Here is a 19763-nt window from a genome sequence, read left to right as displayed (position 1 = left end):
CATCTGTTTTTTAGGCATAGAAGCCTGTGCACGTGGCTCATGCGTCAGTTTTTTAGTTTTAGAAGTTGCTTGTGTCTTTGGTTTTGCAGCTATCGTCTGTTTGATATAAAAATGTTGAGGCCTGAATACACCCTCAGAAGCCAGTGCGTGCTCAGTGGCTCCGGACCCATCCAAGGGAGATACATCCGTTGGTCCAATACTTTGAGGATCTCGCGGCACGCTGGACTCCACATAGGTGTCAGTAGGGGGCTGCGACTCGAAAGTAGCGGGTATCAGGGGCTGTGAAAGCACCTCACCGAGTACCGGTGACTGAAGCTTTGTCGTCTGTTTTGGATCTCGACTCTCTCTCTCTGTCCTTTTCTTTGCGTTTTTTATGTACTCCGGTAGTCGGACTGCTATCAGACGACATTGTCTGTAGTTAAATCTGTTTCCAAAATACTCTGAGGCAAAAATATACAGACGCTTAGTAGTGCATTGGTTAAATCTAGCACAAAACCGACAGCCAGGCACGTTGTGAGCAGGGCCTAGGCAAGGAATACAGTATAAATGGAAATTCTTATGAGGTATTTGCTTCCCACAAGTAATACAATTATTAACTTTTTCTGACATCGGTATGGAGCAAGAAAAAAAGTTTCCCCAATGGGGTACTTGGCTTTAGTGAAGATTTCGGTTCTGAAACTCAAATTTGAATATTTCAGGAGTCGGTCAACCGGCACTTTCGAAATGCTTCTGCTTCGGGCAACACAGGGCAAGAAAGACTGAAGAAAATGGGGTTGGCTGCTTGTTTTATACCCCTGACGACCTGACGTCATGGAAGAGGAGACCGCAACAGACACAGGATGCAAGACTTTGGAATTCAGGCAGACTGAGGGCAACCTGCCAGCAGATTACCCAAATGTAATGACTGCAACAGTTAAACATGAAGAACATCTGGCAATTTAAAGCCCTGATTGCCAAGGTTGCAGACATATAAACCTTCTTTCCCCATCTATCCAGCACCCTGGAATCTCTATCAGAAGGAGTAGGATCAACAATGTGTAATACAGGAGGTACTGCCAAAGGACTATGCTGAGGAAGAAGAAGAAAATCCATAAGCCTCTTTTTTTATTCTGAGAAGGCCTGACTCTCCCAGTGAAAATGTTCCCTTAACGTATGCAAAGTCTCTCCAAAAGAGTAATCCTCAGGAGGAGAAGCAGAAGGGATGGATTCCTCTGCATCAGAGTCCTCATAAGGTAGAATAGAAAATTCCTGATTAGAAGAGGAATCAAAAGAAATGGAAACCTGATCTGAAGATTCATAATCAATGCCTTGCCTTGGCCTCTTAGCGGGAGTGGTTGGGAATCCCTGATCAAGGTAATTAAATCCTCAGCCATTTTAATCATTTGTTTTTTAAGCATAGGGGCCTGAACACGTGGCTCATGCATCAGTTTTTTAGACATAGACGTTGGTTTTGGCCTTGTTTTTGATGATGGCTTCGGTTTAATATATAAATGTTGAGGCCTGAAAACACCCTCAGAAGCCGGTGCCTGCTCAGTGGCTCTGGACCCATCCAAGTAAGAGACATCCGCGGGTTCAATACTTGCAGAATCTCGTGGCATACCAGACTCTGAATGGGTCTCGGTAGAGGCCTGCGACTCAAAAGTAGCAGGTTTCAGGGGCTGCAAAAGCGCCTTAATGAGCACTGGCGAACCGGCTTAGGAGAAGCTTTGTCCTCGGTTTTGGAACTCGACGGTCTGTCTGTCTTTTTCCTTGCATTTTTTGTGAACTCCGGTAGTCGGATTGCTAACCGACATTTCATTTCAGGGTAATTAAATCTTGAAGCAAAAATATACTGACGCTTAATAGTGCGTTGGTTAAATATAGCACAAAACCGACAGCAAGGCACGTTGTGATCAGGGCCTAGGCCAGGAATAAAGTACAAATGAAAATCCTTATGAGGTATTTGCTTCCCACAAGTAACGCAATTATTAACATTTACTGACATCGATAAGGAGCAAGAAAAAGTTTCCCCAACGGGGTACTTAGCTTTAGTTTGAAGACTTCTGTTCTGAAACTCGAAAATGAAAATTTCAGGAGTCGGCCGACCAGCACTTGCGAACTGCTTCTGCTTCGGGCACTGCACGGCAAAAAAATTAAAATGGCATCGGCTGCATGTTTTATACCCCTGACAACCTGACGTCATGGAAGAGGAGACAGCAACTGACGCAGGACCCAAGACTTTGTTATTCAGACCGACTGAGGGCAACCTGCCAGCAGGATTACCCTAAATGTAATGACTGCAACAGTGAAACACAAAGAACATTTGATAGTGCATGTAGCCTGCTTTGAAGCGTAGCTATTTTCTGCAAGACTTTCTGATAGGGATGTGCAGGTACGCTTTGTTTAAGTCTAGTGTTGCCAACCATGCATCTTTGCCTAGCACAGGAAGCAGCTGGTGAAGTCTCAGCATCTTGAATTTTGAAATCACCAGAAATGTATTTAGAGTAGAAAGGTCCAGGATAGGACGCCATGTATTGCCTTTTCTGGGTACCAGGAAAAGTCTTGAATATAACACTTGCCCCTTTTCCTCTTCTGGTACCAACTGAATAGCCCCCATGCTTGAGAGAAAGTACTTGATTTTGGGCCTCTGCCCACTGATTTGGGGGTAGATCTGGCCACCCGCTTGGTGTTGGTAAGGTGTGGAAGTGAAATATGTATCCTTGGGACACTACATTTAAAACCCATTTGTCATGGGTAATGAGTTCCCAGTTTTTGACCTGCAAACCAATCTTTCCGCCTAAAGGAGCATTCATTGGGAAGTGCTTGGAAGTTTTGAAAGCAAGTCATCGAGACGGTTTTCCATAAGGGGGGGGGGGGTCTTAACTTCTCCCTGATTTAGGTGCGGAAACCCCCCACTGCTTAGTCTTGTGTGTCCCCTGGGACTGAAACCTGGGAATCTGCTATGTCTGGGTTTGGCTTGAGAAGACCTTGAAGAGGCTGGAAAGGACCAATTCTTAGAGGGCCAGTGCCTACTAAATCTAGGAGGCTGAACTTGTAAGAAATCTTTAACAGTTTACATAGATTTAGCTTTATCTTCCATCTTTTTCAGAACTTCCTCAGCCTTGTTGCCAAACAGGCGGTCCTGATTTAAGGGAGCACTCAACAATTTAGCTTTAACATGATCAGGTAAAGATTGCTCCTTAAGGCAAGCATGCCTTCTGAGCAGAGAACCAGTAACAGCAGTCCTGCAAGAGGCCTCTAAAGAATCAAATCCACATTGCAAAGTATGTTTTCCAACCTGCTCAGCAGAATGCATTAAATCCTGTAATTCTTTATTTTCTGCACAGTCAGGAATCTACATAATTTTCTGTTTAAGCAATCCAATAACATGTTGTTGGTACTTCAACATTTGAAACTGGCAATTTAAAGCCCTAATGGCCAAAGTTGCAGAAGTGTAAACCTTCTTACCCCATCTATCCAAGTCCCTAGAGTCTCCATCAGAAGGGGTAGGATTTTTAGCAGTCCCTGTGAAATAGTCTCTGGATCCGCAGTAGAGTTTTTAAAAAGGAACTTGTGTGAATCAGGAACTCTAATATCTGTCAAGTTTTCTGGGAGCAGGAGGCAAGGAATCAGGGGCCAAACTAAATTCCGAAAAAGCATCTACAATGTCTAGTACTGGAGGAATAGCTAAAGGCCTATGCTGAGGCAGGAGTAAGAAATCCCTAAGCCTCTTTTCTGAATCAGAAAAATCCTGGCTTTCCCAGTGGAAATGCTCCCTTAGAGTATGTAAGGTTTCACCAAAAGAAAAATCCTCTGGAGTCAGCCGACCGGCACATGCGAACTGCTTCCACTTCGGGCACCGCGCGGCAAGAAAGACTGCAGTAATGGTGTCGGCTGCATGTTTTATACCCCTGACAACCTGACGTCATGGAAGAAGGGACAGCAACCGACGCAGGACCCAAGACTTTGTTAATCAGGCCGACTGGGGGCTACTGCAAGCATATAACCCAAAAGTGATGACTGCAACACTGAAACACGAAGAACATCCTTGGTTCTGTGGGCCACCTCTGCCAAGGGAGCATCTTCATCCATTAGAGTTCCCAGCTCTGCCTCTGAGCGAACCTCCTCCATGTGCATCTTGAAAAGGACCCTGAGACTTCCTGAACCACATTTTTTGGCCACCTCACTAATTCCTGGAAAAGGTTCTTTAAGGAGTCAAAAAATGCAAGCCTGTGACAGACAGGGTATTTCCATTTTTTTTCACACTTGGACAAAATGCCTTTTACTTTGGGGCTGAAGACATTCTGCACAAAGCAACACTGATGAAAGAAGCCTTGAAAGGCTCAGCAAATGTCTCCTTATGGAAACGCCTGAACCCGCTGCCCTTGAGGTTCCTTCCTCTACATGAGAGATCAACCTCATGGATGAACTGGGTATGGACTGCAGGGTAATCAGCTGAGAAGTAACACATGCCTCCACTTCATCAGTAACACCACCAGAGAGAATATCTGATAAATCCTTGACCAAACCCCTCTATGGCATAGTAAAGTGTGCCAAAAAGTTCTGATACCACAAAGCAAAGGTCATGGAAGCATAGACATGCTTCCCAAATCTGTTAGTTGCCCGTAACGCCCTGTTGGGGGGGGGACGGGCAGTGGAACTTTCCTCAGATAGTTCCTTTTTGGTGGTCGCCGCAATGACCATGGCACCAAAAGGAACTCCCTTCCCCCAAAACTGTCTATCCACAGGTGATGTCATTATCCTATATGGTCTGCGAGGAATGGGCTCTATGGCATCAGGGTCCTTCCACGCCCATCATGATGTTAAGTCAATGAGCTCATCAGCAGGTGGAGTCACCCAGGAGGTATAGGTTTCCAGTACCAAAAGCTTCCAGAACAGATTCCTCAGATGTAGGGTTGCTGGATGTCCAACCACCTCTCAAAGGAGACATCTTCAGGAGGTGATCTTGGGGACCCCTTGCCTTCACTGAAATCCGTCTGGTCACTGATAGACTCCTCTGTAGAAGTCTAGTTGCTTCCTCTTGCACTTTCTCTTCTTACAGACCTTCTCAGTGAGGTGATCTGGAGAGGTATCAGAACAGGAGATTACAATTCCCTGGACAGGAGCCTGGGGTTTTGGTACTGGCTGTCCCTGTGGTGGGAGATGGTGAAGTTCAGAGCGCTGAGACATCATGGCACAGGACTTGGGATCCGAGGGGGGATAAATCAGTCAGCTCTGTTGAGGCAGAAAAAGTACAGTTTTGTACCTACCATAAATGTAGATGTTCGAGGATTCCATTGCTGCAGTCCTTACTAGTGGGTATAGTCCGCATCCAGTCGGCCCGAATACCAGAGTATAAGGCTGACGTCGGTCAGGGCGCATTAGTCTGACGTCAGTACGTCAGGGTACTAATGCGCATGACCGGCGTCATATCCTCAGTCTTTTCTTGCCCCAGATGTCAGAAGACCCTAAAAGGACAAGGCCCAAAATACCTGCACCAAAAACATGTACAAAAATATAAGCATGTAAACTCACCTACACAACCACCCCTAAACACAGAGGGGAAGGAGGGAGGGTAAATTGGACTGCAGCAATGGAATCCTCGAACATCTACATTTATGGTAGGTACAAAACTGTACTATGTTCTTCGTCTTCCATTGCTGCAGTCCTTACTAGTGGGTAGAATCCCAAAGCAGAGGTAAGGGAGGCTGGCAAATCATAAAGAAGGAGGAGCTGACAACATGCCTTGCAAAACAGCTGTGGCAAAACCAGCCCTAGACTTAGAGTAGATAGAAAGGTGATAATGCTTAGAGAAAGTATGCACTGAACTCCAAGTAGCTGCTTCCAAAATATCCTTAGTTGCCACCCCCCTTAGAAATGCTGTTGAAGTGGCAGTAGCCCTAGTGGAATGAGGCCTAATCCCAGCTGGAATCTCCTTGCCATGATGGGAATAACAAAATGCAATGCAAAAGCCAATCCACCTAGAAATAGTTTGTTTTGACACAGGCTTGCCCTGTGAACTCAAAGCAAAAGAAACAAACAACTGCTGAGACTGCCTAAAATCCTTAGTCCTGCTTAAATAATAACGCAATTGCCTGTGTACATCTAAAGTGTGCAAAATCATTTCCCGTTTATTTTGGGGGTCTGCATAAAACGTAGGCAAATGAATAGTTTGGTTTAAAGCCACATTAGAAACCACCTTAGGCATAAAGGAAGGATTAGTACGTAATGATACCCTATCCTTATGGAAAATCAAAAATGGCTCTACTGCCATAAGGGCCTGCAACTCAGACACCCTTCTTGCAGAAGTAATAGCCAACAGAAAAGCAGTCTTCCATGACAAGTATTTCAATTCAGCAGTAGCCGCAGGCTCAAAAGGTTGTAGAGTAAGTTTTTCCAACACAAAATTGAGATCCCAAGCAGGAGTAGGAGCTCTACGTGGGGGCCTTATATTTTTTGCCCCTCGAAGAAACTGCTTGAACAAAGGATGCGAAAACAATGGTGGGTCACAATCATAGTGAGCCGAAATTGCTGCAGCATGAATCTTAATAGAAGAGAAGGACAAACCTTTGTCCAATAACTCAGTAAGGTATTGAAGAGCCGCACTCAAATTAGGCTCAGAAACCTGCAAATTCTTTGCTGTACTCCAAAATAAAAATCTCTTCCATTTTTCTGCGTACACTTTCCTTGTACTAGGTCTTCTAGCTTCCATAAGTACATTTAAAACTTGTTGAGGAAGTTGAGACCTGCTGTGCTTCAATACAGAATACGCCAGGCTGTTAGATGAAGAGAGTGAAGCTTGACATTGAGCAGATGACCATCCTGCTGAGATAACAGATGAGGAATCAGAGGCAAAGGCCATGGAGGCTTCCTTACCAGACTCCGGAGGAGTGGGTACCAGTGTTGCCGAGGCCAATCTGGAGCTATCAAAATCATCCTTGGCCTGTCTTGTCTGACCTTTAATAGTACCTTTGGAAGAAGAGGTAGAGGAGGAAAGGCATACACATGAAGGTTCTTCCAACTGAAAGACAGAGCATCCACTTTCCAAGCTGTGTGATGAAACCCCTTTGTGCAATACTGTGGCAGCTGGTGGTTTAGTGGAGAAGCGAACAGATCTATGTCTGGAGTTCCCCAAGACACTGTCAATTTTGAAATACATGAAGATCCAGTTTCCACTCGTGGGGATCCATGATTTGTCTGCTTAACACATCTGCTAAGGAGTTCTGTGCTCCTGGCAGAAACCTTGCCTGAAGAGTTAGTTGCAAGCTTAGCGCAGTCTCCCATAAAAGCATTGCTTGCCTGCATAGAGGATAAGAATGTGTTCCCCCTTGCTTGTTGATGTACCACATGACAGTTGTGTTGTCTGTTAGAATCAACACCTGCCCTGGAAGAAGTAACTCCTTGAAAGCCATTAATGCAAATTGGACTGCTAACATCTCCTTCATGTTGATATGTAGATGCAGTAGTCTGGCAGGCCACTTGTCTTGTATCCACTTTCCATTTAGATGAGCTCCCAAGCAATGTCCGAGGCATCTGTCGTTAAAATCTGACTCGCCTCTGGCCGGGTCACAGAGAGTCCCTTGTTTAGGTGACATTCCTGAGCCCACCACAAAAATTCTTTTTGAAGGCAAGGTATTATTTGAATGACAGTGTCCAAATCCTGGCAGTGCTGTGTCCATACATTTTGAGATACCATTGTAGCTTCCTCATATGCAGTTTGGCATTGGGAAGCACCAGAATACAAGATGCCATGAACCCTAATGCTTGAAGGACTGTCTTTGCAGTCAGCACGGACTGATGAGATAATTGATGGAAGTAAAGTGATAGACTCTGTTGTTTGTCCGGGGTTAAAAGGCCATCTGGGCTGCTGTATTCAGTCTCACACCCAGAAAGCACATGTCTTGAGAGGGTACTAGACTGGACTTTATTTCGTTCACAGAATACCCTAGGCATCTTAGCACTGCTATAACATGTTCCAGATGCTGTACAAGGTCTTCCTTTTCCTGAGCCAGAAGCAGGCAGTCGTCCAAGTAAGGATAGATTTGAATTCCTTGAAGCCTGAAGTAAGCAATCACTGGAGCCAGAACCTTTGTGAATATTCTGGGCGCAGTAGATAAGCCAAAGGGCAATGCAGAGAACTGATAATGAGAATTTCCAGCTCGAAACCGCAGATACTTCCTGCAACTTAGCCTTATAGGCACATGAAGGTAAGCTTCCTTGAGATCTAGAGTTACCATCCAGTGATCTTTGCCCAGCAGAGGTAAAAGCTGTTGTAACGTCAACATCTTGAACTTGGGAATGTCCAGATAAGTGTTGAGGAGAGATAAATCCAAAATTGGTCTCCACGTGTTCCCTTTCTTTGGTACTAGGAACAGGCGAGAATAAAATCCTAGGCCCCTTTCTGATACAGGGACTGGCTGAATGGCCCCTATTTGAGAAACTTGCTTGTGAGCCTCTTTTCTTTGTGGAGGAGGAACGTCTGGCATGCCTTTGAAAGGGGGCATTGTATGGAAATAAAATCTGTAACCGTGGTGAATGACATCCAACACCCATTTGTCTTGAGTAATTAAATCCCAATTTTTTTTTGAAAAGAGACAGTCTTCCTCCCAAAGGAGCTGCCAGACGAGAATCTACTGGCAGCGGAAAAGACAGGTCATTGGGTCTGTTTACGAAAGGACTGACCCCTGCCCTCACCAGAAGTCTGAGCAGGTGAACTCCCTGTTCTAGGCCTAAAAGAACCTTGAGCCCTGCCCCTACCACGTCTAGACCTACCCCTAGACTGGGAATCATAAGCAGGATATGTCCACCCCTTAGCAGGCCAATTTCTACTAAACTTCGGTGGCTGCACCTGCAAAAAATCTTTAACAGTTTGCATAGACTTAGCTTTGTCCTCCATTTTCTTTAAAACTGCTTCCACAGGCGATCCAAACAACACATCAGACTGTAAAGGAGCATCCAAAATCCTTGTCTTAACATGCTCAGCTAAATTCTGATCCTTCAACCAGGCATGCCTGCGAAGAACAGAACTAGTAGCGGCCACCCTCGAGGAGGCCTGTACAGCATCAAAACCACATTGCAAAGAATGCTTACCCACTTGTTCAGACACATGAACCAAATCCAGCAACTCTTTACACTCAATACCTCCTGCCAAAGCATCCACCTTAGATTTTAATTGTGAAAGGAGGTAATTCTGATATTTTAGCATGTGAAACTGAAAATTCAATGCCCGCATGGCTAGAGTGGAAGAAGTATACACTTTCTTTCCCCACCTATCCAAAGCCCTTGCCTCTTTATCAGTGGGAACAGGATTTTTAACCACAGAAGCTTTAACACCTTTAGGGCCTTGAGAAATAGTTTCTGGGTCCGCCCTAGGACTCTTAAACAAATACTTATGAGCTTCGGGCACCCTATAATACCTATCAGGCTTAACAGGAGCAGGAGGCACAGAGTCAGGGTTCAGGGAAGCCTCTGCAAAAACATCTTCCACCACATTCAACACAGGAGGAATAGCCAAGGGCCTATGCTGGGGTAAAACAAGAATTCCCTAAGCCTTTTCCTGAATCAGAGTAATCCTGGCCTTCCCATTTAAAGTGCTCCCTCATGGAATGCAGAGTTTCTGAAATGAGAAATCCTCAGGAGGAGTAGCTGTAGGAGTGGAATCATCCACATCAGAATCAGAATAAGTAGGATACTCCTGCAAGTCTTCCAGAAGACCCTGAAGCCTCTGAACACTGTTCAAAACTATCAAAGTCTGGTTCCACCCTAGGCCTCTTATCAGGCGGGGCCATAGAACCTCTAATCATAGTAATCAAATCTTCTGCCATTTTAAGCATATGTTTCTTAGGTACAGAACCTGAAATGCTAGGAGAAGCCCCACTGAAGCTAAACTAGGCCTACCTCTCAAAGAAGTTTTGGCAACAGAAGGAGAGGCTCTAACTACCTTGGGAAGAGAGGGAAGAACAGTCACCTGAGAAGCCCCCTCAGCCTGGCCTACCTCCTGAGAGGGCACATCCTGTAACAGTAAAGTTTCTGCCTGGGACTCTATGGAAACTCCTGGCAAAACCTCTGGCTCCACTGAGCCACCTAAAGAACCGACGTCCGGGACTGCCGGTTCATCAACCCTAGGCTTCGCTGTTTTGTCCTTGCGCTTCTTGGACGAAGCGGGCGTCGGAGCATCCGACGGCATTTTATAATTGCAACGCTTCCCAAACACTAACCTGGCACAGTCTAACCTCCTTTTAATAGTGCGTTTGTTAAACCTAGCACAAGAGCGGCAACCAACAACGCCGTGCTCAGGCCCTAAACAAGGTATACACAAGGTATGGTAATCCCTATGAGGTATCTGTTTCCCACAAGAAATACAGTTATTCACTTTTTCTGACATCCGGTAAAATGCTGAGGCAAGAAAAAACAAAAATGTTCCCCAACGGGGTACTTAGCCAACTCTGTTTCGGTCTGAAACTCCGGTTTCGGAAAGATTTCAGAACGCCAACCTGCACTCGCAAAACTGCTTCTGCATCGGACCACGCGGCAAAAAAGACTGAGGATATGACGCCGGTCATGCGCATTAGTACCCTGACGTACTGACGTCAGACTAATGCGCCCTGACCGACGTCAGCCTTATACTCTGGTATTCGGGCCGACTGGATGCGGACTATACCCACTAGTAAGGACTGCAGCAATGGAAGACGAAGAACATCACTCTCTTTGCAGCCTTGAAGGCAGACAGCCTCAGAGAGAGAGGCTGTCAGATCAAAGACAAGCTTATGAATCGTAGACCTCTTCTGCTCCAAGGGCAAAACCTCCGAGGTGGAAGCCAGAGCCGAACTATTCAGTGCCAAGGCTGCAAGGTGCAGAAACAGCTCAGAAAGCTTCAGAGTCTACTGCAACACCTCAGTTTCCGACAGGTAGACTACTGCCCTGGGGGCTTTCTGGATCTGATGGGAGTGGAGCACTCGGAGATCATCTCAGATCCGAGGATAAAGTTATCCTTGGTTCAGAGCTAGACTGATCCAGATGACTCGGATCCAAAAAGTCTGAAGCCACAGGAGTCAGAGGAGGAAGAATCTGTAACACGGGGAAGTAGTAGATATACAGATCTATAAATAAATAAGGTAACCTGGTCACCAACACGATAAACAACCTTGAAATTAGACAGTATGATGACCCAGAAGGTAAAACAATAAAGCATAGAACCGAAGCTGTCACAGTAAACAGAAGTTTAATCCACAAGCCACAAACCGTTCACATTGTGAACTGTTTGTGGCTTGTGGATTAAACTTCTGTTTCCTGTGACAGCTTCGGTTCTATGCTTTATTGTTTTACCTACTGGATCATCATACTGTCTAATTTCAAGATATACAGATCTCCTGACCTAGCGGGGTAGGAGCGAAGGAACACCAATCTGGCTCTACTCAAAGAAAATCTTCACCAGTCTCTCCACATCTTCTTCTGTAAAGCTTCTGGAAGAGCGAATGGAATATATGGATGAAGACCTGGGTCCTTCTAAGAACAGAGAAGGTACCTTTGTCAGGAACTGGATCCAATGACAGAGACTACCTAGTCTGGGATAGAAATCTGGCAGATTGCATTGGATCAAACAAAGTTGATTCAGAGAGCATTGACTCTCCATCAGATCTGACTTGGAAACAATAATGTTTCCTTAACAGGATCTTGAATTTTAGTTTTTAAGGATCCAGGTTTAAGACCAGGTCCTTATGAGACCTCTTTCTTGAGGAATCATAAGCGGAGGAGAAGAAAGATGGCTTCAGAGATGAGGAATATTTTTTTTTTTTTTTTTTTTTTTTTAACTTTTGTAGTTTTTGCTTTAGAAGAGGAGGAACTCTCCAATATAGCCTCTCCAAAAGATGGAAGACCTTTTAGTATAAATTTTTGCATTCTACTAATGCACGATTAAATCCATGACATGTTGAGCAATGCTCTTGCAAATGGAGAGGACCTAAACAAGACACAGTGAGGATTGAAAAGTGGCAGCTTGTGCCCACGCTTCATAAATTTTTTTAAAGCCTGCTGGTTTATCCTCCATCCCCAAAGAAAAAGACCATTAACAATACAGAACAACAGAAAAGATTTTTTTTTTTTAATAGGGGTACAAAAAGAAAAAGAAAGATGGAAATGCCAACAAATGTATAAAAAAAAGTGCTACTTTGAATTGTAACAATGAATCGTTACTATTAAAGTTGTTTTATATTGCCTTCACTAATTTGGTTTGCTACCTATATGTTGGATTAAAAGCAGAACGCTTAGTTTCCCTGGATGTTTTTTTATTTGGTTTAAGTGTTGATTTAACTATTGGTTGCTGTTCATTTTTGAGAACTGAAAAAAATGTAACTTACCTAAAGAAAGCTCAAGACAGATGAAGACCACACATCTTTTGCTTGAAGCAGCAAACAAGATCTGGGGTAACTGGGGTTGCTGCATTATGGGTAAGGGAGTAGCTAGAATGTTTTCGGTTGCTACAAGCTTTTGCAATGGCAGAGTCAGATCCAAGTGATTGGATCCGAACTCATCAGCTGAGGACAGAATGAGAAGTACCAACATAAGATCTTTATGTTTCCCTGTGGTACATGGTAACTTTTGAAACTTCTTAGCTAAAACACAAATAGTGAGACAAGCTAAATTTTCCATTTTCCTGATAAATTACTTCTCAGGAAAAGAATTCCTAGTGGTCACAAGTTGTATTACTTTCTAAGGTAAATTAAACTTCTGTACTTCCATACACTTTCTTAATAGTAAATCCATTTCTGCACTTCTGTAGATAAATACATCTAGTTCTGGAAGCATTTATCAGTTCGAATCTGGATAAAAAAGAATGGAGCCCAAAATGCAACAAAAATATGCAGAGTTCAATTAGTGGCTCAGACACCGGAGGAACCAAGTGGGGTAGGACTGAGTGGCTACTATAAGCTTGCCCACCCTGGCAAAGGGGGACTAGGATGAAGCACTTGCCTCAGCATACTCCATAGCTGAAATCAATGGTGGAGACCAGGATTATGCATAGCTGTCTGTAACAGGACATGGCTTTGATTGAGCAGCATGGACACTACAATCCCATGCATGGCTCCCCTTAGACACTACAAACATCCAAGAGGTGGACAAATGTCAATAAGAGTTGAACTTTAAGGGATGCCTGGATGATAGCCTTATAACTGGCTCTCACCCTGTGCAAACAAATGGGCTCTGAACAGCTCTCTTCCAGTGGGGAATGAATGGGCTATACACATCTAGGAGGGGCTGACAGGTGGCAGGCATATGGGGGAAAACAATTAAGCATTTCTTTAGTTCTGTAATAATGCTTTGTTTAAACAATGATTAACAGACTGAGGATAAGTCTAACTGCTGTGATGTCTATGCGTAGGCTTAAAACTATAAAGCACACTACATGACATGCATCAGTTCCACTAGTACACAGGGATAAAGCCCTGACTGTGACCTGGGTGACCATAGTTAAATTCATGTGTGGGTGAGTTTTGGCAAGCAGTACTGTGTTTTTCAAGTGGGGTGGGGAGGCTCCTACACCATACCTGATAGCAGGCACTGGCCTATAAAGTGTCAGCATGAAGAGGGTAAGGTCCCTACTTTACTTTATGAAGACTTGGTGGCGCTCTAGTCCTCTACTTCCCATGACATTCACTTTGCCTTTACTGTTGAAGTCTGATGAGCCTTTTCTGAAAGAAATATAACTAGACCACGGATTAAACATGAAGAGCTTGGGCTTATGGGGGATGCTACACCATTGGAAGCAGGAAAAAACTAAAACATGATATGCCACATCCTGTGACAGTCAGTAGCATTTCCAAGTTATTTTCCCTATTATCCTACAATAAAATTCACAAAAAAATGGGCACTTTTCACAGATCAGCAACAGCTGTAAACTTGCACAGAAGTCCTACACATTTAACAGACAAAACTGCCACAACATATAGCTACAGATGAAAATTTCCACTTAACCCTGGTTCCAGAGAGCACTGTAGCTTGTAACTAAGTAAAGTCAACTAAAAAGCAACAGTATCAATTTTTCTTCGAGTTATCAATCATTAAGACCTACAGAAAACACTAGTTTTCATTTACTTTAACAGTCACCAAAAAGTTAAAGGTCACACATACATTTGTTCTAAAAAGAGAAACATCATATAAACAATGAATACCATCTGATACTTAATGCTGGACATGACTGAAAATCCCACAAAGGTCCTAGCCATCCACAGGCTTACAGAGTACATCACTTTCACACCTCTGAACCAACCCAACAGGTCATTTCATCTCAACTCATTAGCGACAGCAGCTGTTCACTTACCTCCACTGAGCAAGACAGATCTGCACACTTGTTGTCTCGGATTCTTGTGAAAAGATCCTCACAGAGCTAAAAAGATAAGAAAAATATGCAAAATAAGAAAAGCAGCTCACATCAGCATTATTAGTGGCTTGTACATCAACCTAAAACAATTAACAAGAAAAATCAGCAAGGTGAGCCTTCTCTACCAATTTTACAAATGTGTAAGGCTCACAGCAGCAATCAGCAATGAATTACAGTACAATAAACACCTCAATACATCTACTTGGGCACACAGATCATAAAAGGTTTACCACTCCACCCACAAATCATACTAGCAATCTGTGTATATTAGTGCGCCATACAGTAATACTTACTTGTGGTATGATTCCCTGCTGCTCCTGCTCTTGCTTGCCCATCATGGTATAGGATTTGCCAGCCCCAGTCTGTCCATAGGCAAAAATGCAGATATTGTACCCTTCAAATGCATGTAGCAGCATCTCTTCCCCAATATCCTTATAAACTTGTCGCTGAGAGGCAAAATTGGGATCCTCAGGCTGAAAAAAGATGAAATCATCAACTGTAATCTTATTACTTATGTTTTCATGCATAAAACTCACGTTCGTTTTCAGAACAGTATCTTTACCATGGTTCCATTTCACTTCCTCAATGTGAAAGCAGCCAAAACCTGTAAGGGCCCCTAAGCAGTTAGTCTAGTAACCTCCTAAAAACTCAGTAGCAACAGCAAAAGGTTATTAAAAATGCAACCCAGGATACTACACCTAATGACTGCAAAGTGCCAATATAAAAAATAAAGAGAAGTCTAATGTATACACCTTATGTAGCCCAACTTAAAAGTTGCCTGTATCTGTTGGGGAGATAGAGCCTTCCTCAACCCCTAACACAGGGAAGGCAGACACCACAGCTATCACTTCTTATATAGTTCAACTCTGACATCACCACACCCTTGGAAGAAACAACCATAAATACAACCCCAAGACAGAGTGATATACAACAATAAGTAAGCACAAGACATTGATGGAGGGGGAGTGCAGTGTCACAAAGTTGTCCGCGTAGTAGCAGTGAGCTTTTTCTCTTCCAAAACTTGCACTGAATTTAAGGCTTTGGACTAAGGAAAGTCAGTTGTGTAAGCAACTAACCATAACTGCAGATGTTTGAGTAGATCAATACTGAAATATTCCTTCACTGAAACTGAAGTCGGAGTGGAAAACCCCTGGAATGGATCTAGATTTTTTTTCATGTGGGGAAAAAGCTCTTTGTACTTAGCTGTCCAGCAAGCACACTAGAAAAAATCCTGCCAGAGGTAGTCAGAAATCAGAAAACACTTCGAAGTGCTCTCTTGGAATCCCATCCAGTGTAGGATATATCTGACTGCAGTGACTCATTCAAATCACCTAAGCATGGATACCCTGCAGTGGGCGATCACAGCAGCTTCACCCTTTGTAAACACACTCTTAGCAGTGGGCAGCCCAAAAGGTAAGGCAAGGAAATGAATGTTATCCAGAAGCACACAACCTAAAGTAATACCTGAAGTCTGGATGAATAGAAATGTGGCAATATGCATCAATTAAATTGAAGGTTACTAGAAAACTCAAATGAGAAAGGAGGGGTAACAAGTTGTCAGATGACAGCATTTTGAACTTGGGAGTTACCACCAACTGGTTCAGGAAAGAAAGATCCAGAACCTCTCTAAAATTTTTTTTTAAAACAAGAACCATCTTTATTAAATTTTCATTTATGACATAGGCAATTACACATTTATATAAAAAAATGACAATCCCAGTTGCAAGCATTTTACATCACAAACCATACAATTTTAAATGCAAACATTATACAGCCCCTTATACCTTACCCAATCATGGTCAGTCAAACATTACTTAGGTCATTCAGATCCTGCCTTCTTTTAAGCCTCATTCCTCCCCTTACATATTATTCTCACAATTCCCATTTTTTTCTTTTTCCTATCTAATTTGCTGCTACCCTTTCTAAAGATCCCAATTCCAGTTGTTTTACCTTTGTTACTATATTCACCACTTCTTCAGTACAGTTGGTTTAAACTTGGAATTCCATTTTCTAGTAATTGCTTTTTTTGGCAGCCGCAATAATTAGACTCAGCAAGGCCTTACTGTTTCTATGCAATTCCAATTGTATCATAGCTCAGAAAAATAATTTCCTTAGTTACACCAATTTGTTCACCCAGCACTTCTAATAGAGTAGTCTGCATGGATATTTAGTCTGCTACTCATTACACTCCCAAAAAATATGTTCCCAACTACCTCCTTCCCAATCACACCTCCAACATTTGCTGTCTACATGAGGAAAAATTCTCTGGGGTCTACGTAGGGTAAATTATCAATGTAAACATTTCCATGCAAAAATCTGAAATCTTCTAGATTTTGTTGCATATTTGGGAGACAATCAAATATACAGCCATTGTTTCTTTGTGTAATACTTATCTGACCCCTCTTCTCAATCCTTTCTAACCCTGTCTGATTCTTATAGCTATCGTGCAGTATTCTATATGCTGTACTAATTATTCCTTTAACAGCAGCTTTGGTTGTAGACTCTACTTTTTCTACTATTTCTTTCTCTTTGCCTGTACTCTGACATCAATCCTTGATAAGGAAGTCAGTCTCTACCCTGCAGTCCAAATAGATTCTTGGTATCTTCCTATTCTAGTATCTTTCCCTCTCTAATTATTTGCTCCCAGTACCTTGGCTCCTTTGCCAATTTTCTGCAATAAATTCCAGCCACCCCCCCCCCCTTTGCCTACTGTCTCTATGTTTAATTGCAATCATCTCTAACATTAGCCTCTCCTTTCTCCATTCCTTTGTTAGCTTAGTTCTTAGAATACTTTCTGCTACTTCATGAATATAATATTTTATATGGTTATTGTTATTCTCCTTAAAAGTCTGCATACAAAATCCCGGTCTCTCCTCGTTTCTTGAGCCCCCCCCCCCCACTGCACCATCATCCCTTTCTACTTTGTGCTATGTATAGGAGCCTCAACTGTGTAGCTCTGAAATATTCCTTCAAATCAGGTACTCCTAAGCCACTTTGTTCTACTCGAAGAACCATCTTATCCCACTTTGGCTCTTGCCATCTTCCCCTCCCAGATAAAATCCTTCAGCTCTTTGTTAATTGCAGTCTACAACATCTCCTCTGGTTGATAAAAATATGCCCGACTTGTGTATAAAACTAAAGGGACTAACAACATTTTAACTACTTGTATCTTATTATCCATATCCATATAACTGAGCTTCCAATTTCTCAATTTTTGTATTATCTGTTTAGTCTCTTCTCACATACCTTTAGCTGCCACACCAGAATAATTTTTAATCCATACTCCTAAATACTTCATTTTATCACATCCTCCATAAATATGGATATTGCTCAACCAATTTGTGTGCGAGTACATAATTTACCACTATTGCCTTTGTTTTGGCTTCATTCATTTTGTATCCCAAGAAGATCGGATACGGTCTCAAAATGTTCCACAACACTGATGTTCTTTTCTGGTTTTATCAAGTACAAAATATCATCATCTGCAAATAGAGCCAGCTTTTCTTCATTACCATATCAATTATATCCTTGAATTTTTGCGTCTATTTTCTTTTCCAATGGCTCAAAATATAATGCAAACAACAAAAGGGAAAAAGGACACCCTTGCCTGGTTCCTCAGCTCAAGCAGAAATCATCAGACAGGAACCCACCCACTTAAATTTTCACCTCTGATCCCCCATATATCCTCCTAGTCAAGCTCATCATTTTATCAGGGAATGCAAATGCTTCCAACGCCCTGTTCATAAAGTCCCAGCTTACTCTGTCAAAGGCTCTCTCTACATCAAGACCCACCAACAGCAGTGGTATTTTCTTACATTCTGCTTCCCACCGGTTCATCAATGTTCCGTTAATGTTTACTTCCACTCTGCACTGATCCACATTTAGCATTTTTAGAATCATTTTTGCCACTCTTTTAGCCATTATAGACAAAAACAATCAAGGTTTAGCTTTGAAATGGGTCTGTATGAAGCTGGATCTGATTTTTATCCTCTTTAGGTATTACACCTCCCACCATTTTTCTTTTAGGATGTTGATACGCCTCCTCTTAAAATACTGCTAAACAAAACCTTGCAGATCTTTCAGTCATTTCGCTCCTAGCTTCCAATCTTCCAATTTCACATTTGTACCTTTTCTGAGTTGCATATTTCTCTGCTTTATACAGACTTTAAAAGAATTTCAAAAATACTTCTAATACTTCTACAGGATCTCGTCTTCCTTGTTACAAGCTCCCCCAAGCTTGGCGACAGCCCTTTCTACCTTCTGTAGCCTGAGTTGTTGTGATAAAAGCTTTTGTGCTCTACAGTTACTATCAAAACCAGTTGCTTAACAACAATCTTTCTAAACTCGTGCATATTACTGATGTAATCCCTTACTTTCGGTTTTGCATTTTTCAGTTCTTCATCTTCTATGATACTCCCTCTGTTTTGCAATACCTGAACATCTGTCAGTCTCTCTAAATAATTCTTACTTCTTAACTATATCGCTCTCTCATTTCCACCCCATTTTTACATTTCACTTTAATGGATGGCGCAGTGGTGCAGCAGTAACGTTGTCGCCTCACAGAAAGAGGTTCTCAGGTTCGACTCTCGACTGGAGTGCATTCTGTCCGGAGTCTGCATGTCCTCCCTACGTCCAAGTGGGTTTCCTCCACGTGCTCCGGTTTCCTCCTACATTTTAAAGACATGCGTCTGGAGTGTTTCTCCCTGGGCCTCCACTGAAAATTGTCTTTGTTCCAAGTCTGACTTTCCTGGTAAAAAAAATGTTAAATAAATAAATTTTATCCCACTGCCTGGCTATATTATCATAAGAAATTTCTATCCTCTCTAATAGCTCCTGAATAATTTCCACTACCCATTCCTTAAATTTCTCTTTTTTTTTCAAAAGATAGGTGTGAAAGTATCAGTGTCTCATTTTTATTTCATTACCATGTGTGTTTTTTTTTAGTTATTATTGGCACATGATCTGAAATAGTTATTGGGTGAGTATGAAGATCTTCAATTAAATGCATATGTTCCTGTGAAATGTAAATTCTGTCTAGCTTAACCCAGTTTTTGTATCTTGGGGAATATGTAAATTCACTCTATACTGCTAATACTGAATTCACATCTTCCATGACAAATACCTCCATACATTTCTCCAAAAAACTACCCTCTTTTGTTATATTTTCCCCTCTGGCTTCCCAGACACATCTTCACTGTTGCAAATCAAATTCCAGTCCCCACTTATAAGTAATACTCCTTGATGAAAGCTGATTATTTCTCCCAGAATTTTCTTGAGCTCCATTATAGCAGTTTTACATGAAATACAAATACATGCCACTGTAATCCTCCTCCTTTGACAGCAGCCCCTTAGTACTACAAATCTATCATTATCCGTTTTATCCTCTTCTATCGCTACTAGAACTCCT

At 42.5% G+C, this 19763-nt stretch overlaps 1 protein-coding gene across 1 annotated transcript in view; it reads right to left on the bottom strand.

Moving 5' to 3' along the window:
- The window catches only part of KIF1C (kinesin family member 1C), a gene marked incomplete in the record, with an annotated part of 1373479 nt that overhangs the window by 785800 nt on the left and 567916 nt on the right, over positions 1-19763 (bottom strand). Inside the window, 2 exon segments of the mRNA XM_044077100.1 lie at positions 14297-14362; positions 14650-14829. Coding sequence (XP_043933035.1) covers positions 14297-14362; positions 14650-14829 — 246 coding nt within the window.

Source organism: Protopterus annectens, chromosome 7.part0 (assembly GCF_019279795.1).
Source record: "Protopterus annectens isolate FY-2018-M chromosome 7.part0, PAN1.0, whole genome shotgun sequence".
Taxonomy (NCBI): Eukaryota; Metazoa; Chordata; order Ceratodontiformes; family Protopteridae; genus Protopterus; species Protopterus annectens.
Note: the sequence above shows the minus strand (reverse complement) of the source record. Positions and strands in the feature narration are given on the sequence as shown.